A 13090-nucleotide genomic window follows, 5' to 3' on the forward strand; every position below is an offset into this window, starting at 1 on the left:
CTTGTATCGGGTTGCCTACTGAAAAATCATGCGTGCCTGCACGGCTTATGCGTCGGAGCGATCTGCACACTACGCACGTGACACGATTCGATCGAGTAATTAGGTTCGCTAAAAAAAATAATTAGGTATTGTTCTTTCATTATTTTTGGATAGATGATTTTGTCTATCTTCGGCTGGTTCGCCAGTTTCCAGGTGCTTAAGAGAGAGGAAAGGCTGGAGAATAAGAGGGAACTATAAACAGTGTGAAGAGTATTCGAGTCGTTAGCAGTTTTGAATAACAATTTATGTGTGTGTATTAGTGAGAAGTTTTGCTGTGAAAGAATGATTAGATACTAACGTTGCATTAGAGAGTCTCGAAATTTGAAGAGTGGTAGCTGAGCTGTAAAAGAACCCAAATTTTTGCGATGATAAATAACTTGAGCAGTTAATTAGTTTCGTCTAGTAGAAATTTTATACGTACTTTTGGAAAATTTGCAGTTCTTAATAGTATCCCCTTTTTAGAAACTCGACGATATCTATGAGAGTAAGATAATGATGTGTTTTGAAATGGAACTTGTTAAACAAGACAGAGTTTTATAATACACTGAATTCCTGTGAAAATGTAAAATTCCAACTCTATTGAAGACGCTTCCATAGTAGAAAGAAAATGCTTCAAAGATGAGAAGTCACTATTTATTAAATAGTAAAAACTCTCGTTTAATCGTTTCTAGAGGCAATAGGTCTCTTCACCTGCCATTGACCTGGCAGGATAAATTCATTGACTTCTTAACCTGTTAATCTGGAAAAACGAGTTAGCTCATCAGTGACTGTATAAAATGCGTTAGGAAAGTGTACTTCTACATCTAACACGAAGTACAAGAAATATGATGTTGCATCGAAGTATAAATATAGTATACGATAGAAAAGTCTAGCGTAAAATAAATGAACTTATTATTCTTTAATTAGGTATTTTGAGGCACACGATTTCAGATACAATATTAGAGAGGTTCTTACGCAAAGGATGACCCACTTCGTAGATTATACATTACTCAAACGTACAATCCCAACTCTACTGGAGTCGTTCCCGCTGAACACGATAAAAACTTCCATCATCATCGGAGAACCCCTGTCGCCAGTAAATTAGGAGAATCTCAAAGGGACTCCCCGCGTAGATATCCAAGGTATCACAGAATAATAAAAAGTCAAGAAAACTTGATCAAAATTATAAATTTTGAAGACAACGAAAACGAGCTAGATCAATTTTTGTCTTTTACCTAGAATAGCAAAAAAGTACTGTAGCCTTTTTTTAACTCCTGTAGATATATATTAAGTCATGCAATGACGAAAGTATGGATTTGCTCTAGTAACTGTTTTTTAATTCTTCTGGCCAGGTTTTTCATTTTCCGACACTATGTGCGGCGACTTGAGGAATTTCTTAATTAACTCGCATTAGGGCTCTTGGTTGAAGATGAAAGCTTTGTACCTGTTGAACAGGAACGCCCACAGAGGAGAATTGTATGTTTGGACAATGGGTATTCTGGGAAATGGGTCATTTTTTGAGTATCTCTAACGTTGTAGGTGCATGAAATCATAGGCTGGAACTAATCAAAAAATCATTAGCTTGCTTATACTGCACTTGTTTTACTTCTACTTTGTACAGGTGATAGAAGTAAATGCTTGTTATCAATTGTACTTACTCACCCAAAAGGAACTCTACTGTGACTAACTAACTCGTTTTTCCCAATGAATACATCAAAAAGTGATTAAATTTATCAGCGATCTGTAGATCAGTATCTTGGTAGAAGGTTCTCTGAAATTGTGTACTTGATCACACGGAGGATTTACCTTTTGAATTTTGATTTCGAGAATTGATGTGATCATGCCTGATACCTTCTGAACAACAGAGAAGAAAGTAAATGAAATGCAACGAATAAATAGAATATTGAACTCTACATTGTGTATTCATCTGCGAAATATGGTAAATATATCCAAAGCTACGTAATGAGAATATTGATTAGTGTTCACTTAGGTTCAGTGAGGGAAACTCCACCAAAAGAATTATGTTCAAGCTTCGAATTTCGATTCCTGTTTGACCTTTGTTCTGCTCTTTTTATTATTCATCACTACCTCTTCAATAAAAAATGAACAAGCAAAAAAAATATACATATGTATTTCCTTAATGGGACTGATTTGTCGCAAAAGTGTCTGAGAACCATATTTTAATTTTTTCTGTGATCAGGCAATTTTTATATACTGGAATCTTAAATAATGAATGTAAGATAAAACACAATAACGGAAATCCTGCTGAATATTTATGAATGAAAAGTTGATCGTAATGTAAAATCGTGGTTATTAAAGTTTTCAAAGAATGTAAATGGGTTAATTTCAAGTTATCCGAATATTCAGAAAGCCCATTGTTTGACCTTCGATGAATCGGATACCTTGAAGTAGTTAGGAAGTACAAAGATTTTCGTTTCGAAAGATAGAAAGTGTTCCTACTTCAATGGGGAATATACATAGCATCGGCGATCGTTTATCATTTCTGTCAGTGCTTTTACCTTTTTAATCTTTCATTTTTCAGAGGTCAACAGAGTGTGTCTAAAAAATTTCTAGGTCACTCTTTTGAAATACATAATTATTTAAAATCCTGATTAATGTCTCGATCAAAATTTTTTATGGAAACTACTTTATTAGGATGAAGGTTTTACATATATAATCTTCTAAGAAGACTGTCTGATTTAAAAACGAATATTGCTCACCAAGAATATACTTCAATATTCTAATTTTTAAGAACGTTTCAGGACTAATGTTCCTTTTTATGAATCGAATTTTATGATTTGTTAATACTTGTCTAATTTCTTGTGGTACAATTACTAGGATTTATCGCAAATATACCGCTTTTTACGTTTTTTGTAATATTTTCGTGAAAATATGTGAACACGTATTTCAATTTTTTTTATTCGACTTGGTTGACTTGAATTCCTATCGCTTGTAGCGCTGTAATCTTATTTTAGATTGAATCGATAACATCGGGTATGACAGGAAAATGGTAAGCGGGTTGAATGTATCGATAAAACAGTACAGGATCGTCTCGAATTACTTCTTCTTGTTCGTGCCTCGTTCGCCGAGTCACGTCATATTAACTCATAAGAAAAATTCTTTTAAAAAATGGCACTCACTTACGGTATGTGCGAAACACCTGGTTGCAAAACTATGGCCAGCCTTCAGTGCCCAACGTGTCTGAAAATTGGGATACAAGGCTCATATTTCTGCACTCAGGTAAGAACCACCCTGTTCACTTGTAGGTTAAGTCACGAGAATCTTTCTCGTATTTAAATTTACGTTGCATGTCAGTGATCAGTAGAGATCTAAATGTTAAATTTCAATTCTTCCCGTTTTATTCTTGTAGTAATTGTAAACTCATCGGTAATCGTTGTTGTCTATAATATTGCCCGTGCATGTAACGCTCAGGAAGACTGAATGTCTTTAAAATGAATTAATAAAGCTTCGTTTGATCATTTGTTCTCTTCTACTCGTACCACGATCATCCACATTCTATTGAGTATGTGTGCATCTTATTGCTATATTTCAGGATTGTTTCAAACGAAGTTGGAAAACACATAAAGTTATCCATCAGTTAGCAAGTAAGTTTAACAATGAATTATTGTGATTATATAAAATATATTTAAACTAAACAATTGTTTATAGATTTTATAAAAATATCCATTCGTAATTAATCATGAGTTAATTTGCCATAACATTTTTATCAGAGGGAACAGGTGGGGACAAGTCCTCCAATGAGTATAACCCTTGGCCTTCTTATCATTATACTGGTAAATTACGCCCTTACAAAAAGGAAGCTCGTAGGGAAGTGCCAGAACATATCAAGCGACCAGATTATGCTACACACCCCACTGGTGTTCCTGTGAGTGAGCAAGCAGCACGAGGTTCTGCCCAAATAAAAGTTCTTGATGATGAAGAAATTGAGGGCATGCGGGTAGCTTGTAAGGTAACTTACTAAGTAACTAAGGTTACTTTTTGAGTATGTCTACCTGTATTTTTGTTTCTAATAAAGAAGGGAAACATAAATCAGAACTACTTCCGTAGCTTGGGCGTGAAGTCTTAGATGAAGCTGCACGTACCTGTGATGTAGGTGTGACAACAGCAGAAATTGATAAAGCCGTCCATGAGGCTTGTATCGAAAGAGATTGTTATCCATCTCCACTGAATTATTATCAATTTCCAGCTAGTTGTTGTACTTCTGTAAACGAAGTGATTTGCCATGGAATACCTGATACTAGACCTCTTCAGGACGGAGATATTTGCAATGGTACTGTGTTGCAAATATTATAAACTTACTTTCCACAGAATCATTCTAATTCTAAAACTTTCCTTACAGTTGACGTAACTGTATATCATAATGGTTTTCATGGTGATCTAAACGAAACGTTTCTAGTCGGTAACGTAAAACCAGAAGTAAGGAAATTAGTAGAAGTCACACACGAATGTCTAGCGAAAGCTATCGATATTGTACGACCCGGTGAAAAATATAGAGAAATTGGAAACATAATCCAGAAACATGCTCAGGCGCATGGATTCAGTGTAGTTCGCAGTTACTGCGGTCATGGAATTCATCGTTTATTCCATACTGCGCCAAGCGTGCCTCATTATGCCAGTAAATATATTATCCATAATTGCTACGTTAAAGTTGATCAATTTAACATAACTTGTCCTCATTATTTTCAGAAAATAAAGCGGTAGGTGTCATGAAACCAGGACATTGCTTTACTATAGAGCCAATGATATCTCAGGGCACATGGAGGGATGAAATGTGGCCTGATAATTGGACAGCGGTTACTGCAGATGGTCAATGGTCTGCACAATTCGAGCACACGCTGCTAGTTACAGACACTGGTTGCGATATTCTTACAAAGCGGCTTACAAATGACGGAAAACCATGGTTCATGGACCGATCATAGTAACATTTTTTTATGAATCATCGTCAGCTTATATGATTTCAAATTTCGTGGATATCTAATCACCATACTGCTTAAGTACCCTTATTTTTTTTCAAACGAGATTTCTTTCTTCGAGATTCAACCTCCCTTACTTGTAACCGCCATATTATCGTTAACGAGTCAAATGATGTCCTGTAAAATATTTTCTACACGACCATTGCATTAGGAAATTTTATAAAATAAGGGAAATGAGATAGAACGATTACTGGAAGATAGAATCTTGTTAGGTTTTCGTTTGTATCCGGAATGGCTCTTGTACCATATTAAAGTAGATTACCTCAATGATACATATGTATGTATATAAATAAGTGTAACTCAAATTGGTGATGCGCAATGATTCAAATAAAAAATAAATTCTGTAAATCAACGGCAGTAATCTGTCCATCTTTATAATGAAGTGCAAGTACATCAACAGAATTATCTAACAATAAATAATAATAAATAAATTACTATATTCGCTAACCTGTTCTCAACGTATAGTCGACGAAATCTATCCAAATATAAGAAATCCTTCAGCTTGTAAAATCTCTGTTTTTGTATCATTTCTTCCTCACAAATTTCGTCGATATATTCCATACAAACAGCCAAGACCTCCTATCTTAGAAAAACCTTACTTGTAGTCTAGCAAGGTATCAAGAAGAATCCCCAAATAAGTTAACTAATCGATTAACAACGTTGCAATAAATATTTACGCCCATATGTACAGAATATTCTGCAATAATTATGCCGCGGCCTTTGGACTCAAACGCGATCCAAATTCAGCGTTCGACTGTTCGTAAGATGTTCTTCCATCGAACGAGTCATTCGACTGCGAATTTGTAACGTCTGTTCCTTCATTCTCATATTCATATTCCATTTCTGCGCTTTCCTTTCCCTCGTCATTTTGCGATTCAGTGTTACCATATTCATTTTCATCTGGCACCATGATTCTCAGAGGTCGTTTGTTACTATACACACTGCTCTGTCGTTGACGATGTTGTTGCCTGTCGTATGCCTTCTGCTGTTCTTCGTATTGCTCTTGCTGAGGATTGCGCTGCTTTTGCCTATTTTGCGTCCTGTCTGTCTCATATCGATCATCATCACTGCTTTTCTGGTCCTCGTGTTTGTGATTGGGAGGCATAGGTTCCTCATTCGACGCAGTCTCCTGTTGCTCTTGATGCTGTTGATTCTGTTGATTCTGTTGATGCTGTTGATGCTTTCGAAGTTGTCCTATCAGTTGACTATTGACGTTTCCAGCTGCAGCTAATGCTGCCAATTTCTCAGCAGCTTCACGATTAGGAAGCGTCGTGTAAAACTGCGTGGATATTCCATCATTGTCAGGCACTTTGTCGAAGTATGTCGTTTGGCTGTTTTGATCAGACGGCTCGTCGTACTCGAGATTATTCTCTAACTGTTCCGATCCATCGGTGATGTACGCAAGGTCCTCGTTCTGTTGCAAATTATTGGCCTCCTGGTCCTCTACTGAAGCCTCTGCTTCCACGTTATAATTCGTGTTCACTTTTCCAGCGACGTAATTGTGGTTGAACACCACCTGCTGCTGCTGCTCCTTGTTGTCTTGCTCATTGTAATTGAATGATTGCATCTGAGGCTGCGAGAAACCTGTTACTCCAGTAGGTTGGAAGAATTGACCGAGTTGTTGTTGAAGAATGTGTTGCTGAAGCTGTGGCTGTTGACCTGGAATCAAAGCACTTCGTCTTATCTCTGATTCGCTAACACCCTTCGTCAAATCAACGCCCCACATAAGGAAGGAGCACACAGAAGATAATTAGTGAAAACTTTACCTGTTTGATACTGTTCCGGTACTTTCTGAGGGAAACTATTCAGAAGATCGTACAGTTGCGTCGCTGACAATGGGGGACCAGCTGGAGCTGGATGCCCGACATGCAAATCAGGTATCTGCTGATTTATGATGTATGGTGTTTGCCCAGCAGTGCCAGGGAAACCAACATGAAGAGAACTGTGAAGGTTCGTCTGCATCGGTAGATTCGGTTGTCCAAATTGAATATTTGTCCCTATTAGTCCCATGTTCGTCCCTGGATGATTATTCAAGAAAACGTCATTGGACTGCAAGTCGTGGTTCACGATGGTTGTGAGCCCTGTTGCAAATTCTGGAGGTAAGAACGTTGGCAGGACAGTCTGGTACTCTCTCTGACCGATGTCATTGCTTTCAGTCACTTCGTACTGATGCTGAATTGGAGTGGGACTGGTCACTGCCTTTTGAGGTGCCAAGCTCGTGCTTATCGTCGCAATGTCGAAATTTGGTAACAGTAAAGAACCTGAAGAATCCAAAACCATGAACAACTTCTTAGGTAAAGACAACGATTTCTCAAATAAAATTACAAAGTAATAACTAACCATGAGGATTAATTTTGAAAGTGGCATCAGTCGTCTGTTGTCGATGAGGTGTTTCTTCCATGTTCGTCTCGCTATTGAGAGGCTTGTCCATGGGGCTGAGATTAGGTGCAGGGATCGTGTGAATCGGCCCTTTGTCATCGTCGACGCCGCCTCTGTGGGTTGGTGGTAGCACCGCGGCTTCTGGTCTGTACTCAGGACTGTACTCTGGCATTTTATTCACAGAATGGAATTCTTTGACGGGTGGTCGCTGTGGTAAGACCACGTGGTTGTTCATGGGGGTTCGAATCGGTATTTGGTTCTTCCAGATGACAGAGGGCACGTTGAACATGGGAGGTCGACGAATCCTAAAACGACCATATAAATGAGTCACGTTCGATGATGAACTTTTCTAAGTTCGTTTAGCATGTTTACCTATAGTTCGGTGGTTTGTGGAGCATTCTTTTTGGCGGGAGATTACCATTCATGTGCATAGTGTGCCCCACAGAGATTCTGTGGGTAATCGGCCATTTCTTGAACATCAGTTTAGGTGGTTGAGGCGCAGCTGCCGGCGGTCTTCTAATTTTATATCTGGCTTCGACGAGGCAGATACACACGACCAATAGCCAACAGACCCAATTCGTCGTCTGAAAATTGATTTTATTTGATTATTAAAGCGTGTCGATTGATCTACCATCTTTTGTGAGGAAGGAATTGAGAGTTGGGTCGTTGCCAATTGTTGTTGCTGTGGTCAACGAAATTCCTGGCATCTACATATGTTAGTTTCTGCTATTATACTAGATTTATTTGTCGACGTTTCAAAATATTTCAATTTCAATTTAACAGTTCTGAAAAATTTATTTTGAACACTTTTTATAGTTCTATACAACAAAATTTTGTACAATTGATATTTATTTATAGTTGTAGAGTATGCAAGGAGTTCGTAACGATCACAAAAGCAAACGTGTCTAAACCGGAAGTACTATCGCGAGTCTTACGGTATTCACATATCGACACGTGCAACTTGTTTCATTCTTGACGGTCAAGGTGCACGTGTAAAATCAATACGAATCACATAAGTAATATTAGATGACGATATTATCTTCCTTTTATCACACATTTTATTTTAACTCATTAAAATAAAAGAAAATACAGGTTTCCTATACTCGAAAATAAAGTACACATAATTCTTCTATCTTTATCGAGTCATATGCACATAATCTCTCCAAACCCGTTTAGTAAAACTTAATTTACTGAATCAATTAGACTCATCAGTTCCACTGAATGTGAAGAATTATATCTCTAAATCATTCTTCAGCTTAATTTTGCGTTCACTGTAAACACCGCAGCTCAGTTGGAACCAGCTTTGAATTCATTTCAATGAATTTAATGGTGTTTTAACCATTGCTGGCTCATCGTAATAAATTAGTTCTAATAAAGAGGAAAGAATGGTGTCCCGATTGTAGAAGTACAATAAAAGGTAATAAAATCATTATTCAGGCTTAAGCCATCCTCGAGCAGGTATTTTCGTATTCGACACTATTTGATCGTGCGTACTATAGACTGGTGATTTCAATGACCGCAACAATGGCAATGGCGATGTCTCCCCTATTGTGACGACGATCGTTTGTGTCAGAAATAGTTTGAGAAACGCTGGCATACGCGGTGGAACCAAAGAGAGAAATGCTGCGAGTTGTTAGGGGGACAAAGTGGGACGGTGTGCTACATCGGTGTAGGAAAAGCGAGGGTAAGAAGCCAGAAAGGAGTGAGGTCGAAAAGAAAATAGTCAAGCGTGGAAATGACGCTTCTCTTCGCGCTAATTGGAATTGATGATTGTGGCTGCAACTTGTTACATCGTTACTCTTTGTTTTCGCTTAATCTTAAACAAGTTTTAGTCCACTACGAATAACATTATTTTATCTTATTGCTTTTGAAAGTTTAAATCGAAAAGATGCTACGAAATGTAACTAGCAGGTTCGCGGTTTCAACGTTTCATTGATTATTACAAGGTATCGGTTTATGGAGCGAAGCAAATATGAAAATTTATTATAATAGCAATTTAATAACATATTTTCAATTTTCAATTTGTAATTTGTATCTACTCTGTCTAAATGTTTCAAATTCTAGGCGTTTATGGATACTTTAGGAAATAGATGCTAATATTTATTACATACTATACATACCATTTTAAATTAAAATGCTTTTCAGGCTCTGCAATTATTTAGAATGAATACCAGTTTACTTTGTTATAATCATGTATGGATAAGAGTACTTGACTTCTAATAATTCTAGGCTCGATCAAGGAGGAATTCCCTCTAAGATGACCCATTTCCTGTTTCACGATAATATTCAGGTATCGACTGTTATTCCTTCCAATCACATGTATGACGAGTTTCTATATCAGGTCGACAGGAATATTAATATAATTTTTCAGTCGTAACTACACGTTCGCCATGCTAGTTCGTCATTATACAATATAAAACTGTTACGGTTTATTAAGTGAATAGTATTCAGTTATTTTCTACTAAAAATTAATATATAGATATTAACTGAGTAAGTATTCTGTTAATTTCGTAAACGAAAAATGCGTGATATCCATCGATATTAATTAATCATTATTTCAGAAGGTGTAATAGTTAAAAACGTAATAGTTACTACTAATAATAAGTAGATAGTTAGTAACAATAATAAGCTTCTCAAATCACTTCGCATCGTTCTTATTTTTAACCTTCAACACTAGTACTATTTACTTGTTACTAAAAAAGCAAGTGAAAATCGACCACACGTATTCCTACATAAATTCCCAGTTTCAAACAGAATTTCGAATAAACCTCCCATTAAATTGCAAGCCCGCAAACTGCACTACGTCTCAAGCCAAAGTGACTTCTCCAACAAGGTCTTCCAAGTAAGTCGCGTCAACACGAAAGAAACCGTTAAAAATGACACATTCTCAGGAACTTGGAAAGCATCTTTCACCGATCAGAGCACCCAGTTGATTAAACAGTCCGTGGATCGCGATCACGCAGACTGAAAAGCTACTGACCTTCATCTTGGTTGTGTCCTGCGACGAATAATTCGCTCGGTGAATAGAATTCGTGTTTTGAAGAGGATCACCAATTAACTTTGCGCTTGCACTGCAATAAAATGGATGCGAGAAGAAGTACGCCGAAAAATCGGGTCACGTTCACAAATGATCGAATATAAGGTGACGCGCGCGATGATTGGACGTTGGAGGAAGCGCTGCGTGTTCTGCACGCAATTAGGTCATTGTCCTTCATTTATACTCGCAACCCGGCGAACGTATCAACGAAGGCCGAAACGTTGCCTCCTACCTTGCTCTGACGGATAACAGTTGCTCCGAAATGCGGAACGTTAGCGGGAAAAGTCATGGGCTCCACGTAATTTCCTTCGAACGAGCAATTTTTCTGTTGCCACTTCTGCTACTACTGGGAAATCACAGTGGAGCATATTTTCGCGTGAGCAGTTGATTTCAGTTCAAAAGTACATATTAGTAACATTTCTTTAGTGACACAAAAGAAGATATATTTTTGGTGACAGTTTGTGTTTAAATTTTAAGCACCTGATAAGTGAATTTCTGTCTGCATTTTTCTTAAATTAATTTTTTGATTCTGGTGGACTTATAGTGAAGAATTAGGGCTTTTAATTATTCTTCAAATTTTTATTACTCTTTGCGAGGACCATTAGAAAGATTCTTTGTGATCCTACATGACTAATTAATGTTACAGAAATAGTGGTCAATATTTTATTTTATAGAGTATGTTATTATATGTTTCTGAATATTGCAATTAATTTTAATTTAAATTTTGCCTGTGATACTAACCAAAATTGATCTAGAGAAGTAATTGTCCAAAAAATGAGTATGAATATAAGCTAAAAGCAGTTCTAGACGAAATTATAATCACCGTGAATGTGATAAAATGTGGTGATCAAAGTGCTAGTAAGATTTGTTCGAATCCGCTGACAAAATTTTCTGTTCACAGATGGGGATACTGAGTCTGTGGTTCAGTCGAGTGTTACATTTTCGTAAACGCATTATGAGGAGGCAAAAAGAAGCGGCTGACGGCAGGAAAGTCGATTTGCGACTGTATCAAGGGGTCTCCAAGAGCCGACAGATGGACAGAACGATCGAAGACCGGTCAAACGCCGTTTCTCTCCATATCCTGCTTCTGGATTCCCTCGCGAGAATACACCTGTGTGCGTGGATATGCGCGGACCAACGTGTGTGATCCAGTGACCCACTATATTCATCGGTGCTACGTGAGTTTATGACTAAAATTATGCGTCGTCCCATTCAATCTTTTCCAATCTGACAGAGAACATTCCTGCATTCCTTGCTTTTGTTCGTTTTGTCGTCACGTAAAACCGAATCGACTTTTAAATGCATCTTAATCAGTTCTCGTATATTTTTTCCAATTTACGAGGGCATATTTGTGGCTGTAGAGCAAAGTGCCCTGAGTCACATATTTTTACAACTTCAATACTGTTTTAAGGACTTGTATTCTTTTGGAGTTTAGGTACTGTTTTTTATGTAGAAATGAATGATAATTTATTTATGGTGGTGGTCAGTTTCGAGTAGGGCAAAGGTGATCGATTGCGCGTGTAATTTGATTGCTCCATATTTGTTGGAGGCATGAACACTGTGAAAGATCACAGTTTCTTTTTAAACACACGTACGGAAAGAACAAGTATCATTTAAGTTTTAAAGTTCATTGCACCCTCTGGGATGCTTGGTGGAAGGAGATCGAGGCTGGACGTTGCTCCGAACGATTTATTTCGTGGATGTCGTTTACTGTCTACATTCGCGTGATTATTGTCATTTACGTTACACGAAACGGTAGTACAGACTTTTTCCTTCGAAACTTTTTAACTGTACGCATCGTTTCCTCTCTTCACTTATATCGAATTAATTGCGAAAGCAATTAACGATTTTTTCTGATTTGTGATTTATTAATTTGCTATGGGCTTCCTAAAAATAAAAATGAAACAAATATTGGTAAACAAAGTAACTTTATTTATAAACTTGAAAACTGAGAACACTATTAAATTCATTCATTAATATTACATTTATAAAAAAATATACATATTAACTAATTCAGTAATAATTTATCTAGTATTAATGGTATAATAGAATCTACAATTATGAATTCCAGTTAGCATTAAAAAACAGGAAGTTATCATCTTTGTATGGCCTCCAGGATCGACATCAACCTTCGTGAAATTTATTGTCCTTTATGTACAAGATTTCCACTCTATTGCACTGCATTTACCTTAGCAACAGTAACTGACAATGATGCTTCGTTTTCTTTCTTCCATTCGGCTAATTGGTAACAATCAAACCGCGATATTCTTAAGTTACAACCAAAATTACGCAAAAATTCTACACAACATTCATCACAAAGGAAACACAAATACAGTAGTTATATTTCACGATAACTGGACTCACACGACTCAAAGTTACCCAACATTCGTCTGTCATTTACAGCTCATACCACTTTTTTCCGAGGAATAACTCCAGGACGATTCTCTGAATAAACGAATCTACCCATGATATCTTGTGGACCTCTTTTTGCAGACTAGCAAAATATAGTAAACGCAATTCGTACGTCCACATCGTTTTCAACTTGTGTGTTTGCTCCTAAGCTGGCCTCACGCAAACTTAGCACAGGATATTAACATCTCCCTTACGCTCTTCCGTAGTCATCATAATTTTGTTTTCGAACGTACGTGTTCAGAGCCTGTGC

At 37.2% G+C, this 13090-nt stretch overlaps 2 protein-coding genes across 2 annotated transcripts; one reads left to right on the top strand and one right to left on the bottom strand.

The window, feature by feature from the left end:
* The first annotated feature begins 3084 nt into the window (after positions 1-3084).
* LOC143186779 (methionine aminopeptidase 1) lies at positions 3085-5459 on the top strand. Its single transcript, XM_076390589.1, has 6 exons — positions 3085-3258; positions 3572-3623; positions 3750-3988; positions 4087-4309; positions 4379-4654; positions 4726-5459. Exons 1-6 carry the CDS (start codon positions 3148-3150, stop codon positions 4956-4958), a joined length of 1134 nt encoding a protein of 377 aa, XP_076246704.1. The 5' UTR covers positions 3085-3147; the 3' UTR covers positions 4959-5459.
* A 259-nt stretch (positions 5460-5718) lies between these two features.
* LOC143183013 (uncharacterized) lies at positions 5719-10377 on the bottom strand. Its single transcript, XM_076384387.1, has 5 exons — positions 10372-10377; positions 7764-7975; positions 7353-7696; positions 6779-7273; positions 5719-6671 (listed from the first exon to the last, which is right to left on the bottom strand). Exons 1-5 carry the CDS (start codon positions 10375-10377, stop codon positions 5719-5721), a joined length of 2010 nt encoding a protein of 669 aa, XP_076240502.1.
* Between the last annotated feature and the right edge of the window lie 2713 nt (positions 10378-13090).

This window comes from Calliopsis andreniformis, chromosome 1, assembly GCF_051401765.1.
Source record: "Calliopsis andreniformis isolate RMS-2024a chromosome 1, iyCalAndr_principal, whole genome shotgun sequence".
Taxonomy (NCBI): domain Eukaryota; kingdom Metazoa; phylum Arthropoda; class Insecta; order Hymenoptera; family Andrenidae; genus Calliopsis; species Calliopsis andreniformis.

Excerpts from the sequence above, each read along its gene's own strand:
- LOC143186779 (XM_076390589.1), top strand. The coding sequence starts at position 3,148 with ATGGCACTCACTTACGGTATGTGCGAAACACCTGGTTGCAAAACTATG. Across the intron at positions 3,259-3,571 it reads GCTCATATTTCTGCACTCAG|GATTGTTTCAAACGAAGTTG; the intron begins GTAAGAACCACC and ends GCTATATTTCAG. Across the intron at positions 4,310-4,378 it reads GGACGGAGATATTTGCAATG|TTGACGTAACTGTATATCAT; the intron begins GTACTGTGTTGC and ends CTTTCCTTACAG.
- LOC143183013 (XM_076384387.1), bottom strand. Across the intron at positions 7,697-7,763 it reads CACAAACCACCGAACTATAG|GATTCGTCGACCTCCCATGT; the intron begins GTAAACATGCTA and ends TGGTCGTTTTAG. Across the intron at positions 7,274-7,352 it reads TTTCAAAATTAATCCTCATG|GTTCTTTACTGTTACCAAAT; the intron begins GTTAGTTATTAC and ends TGGATTCTTCAG.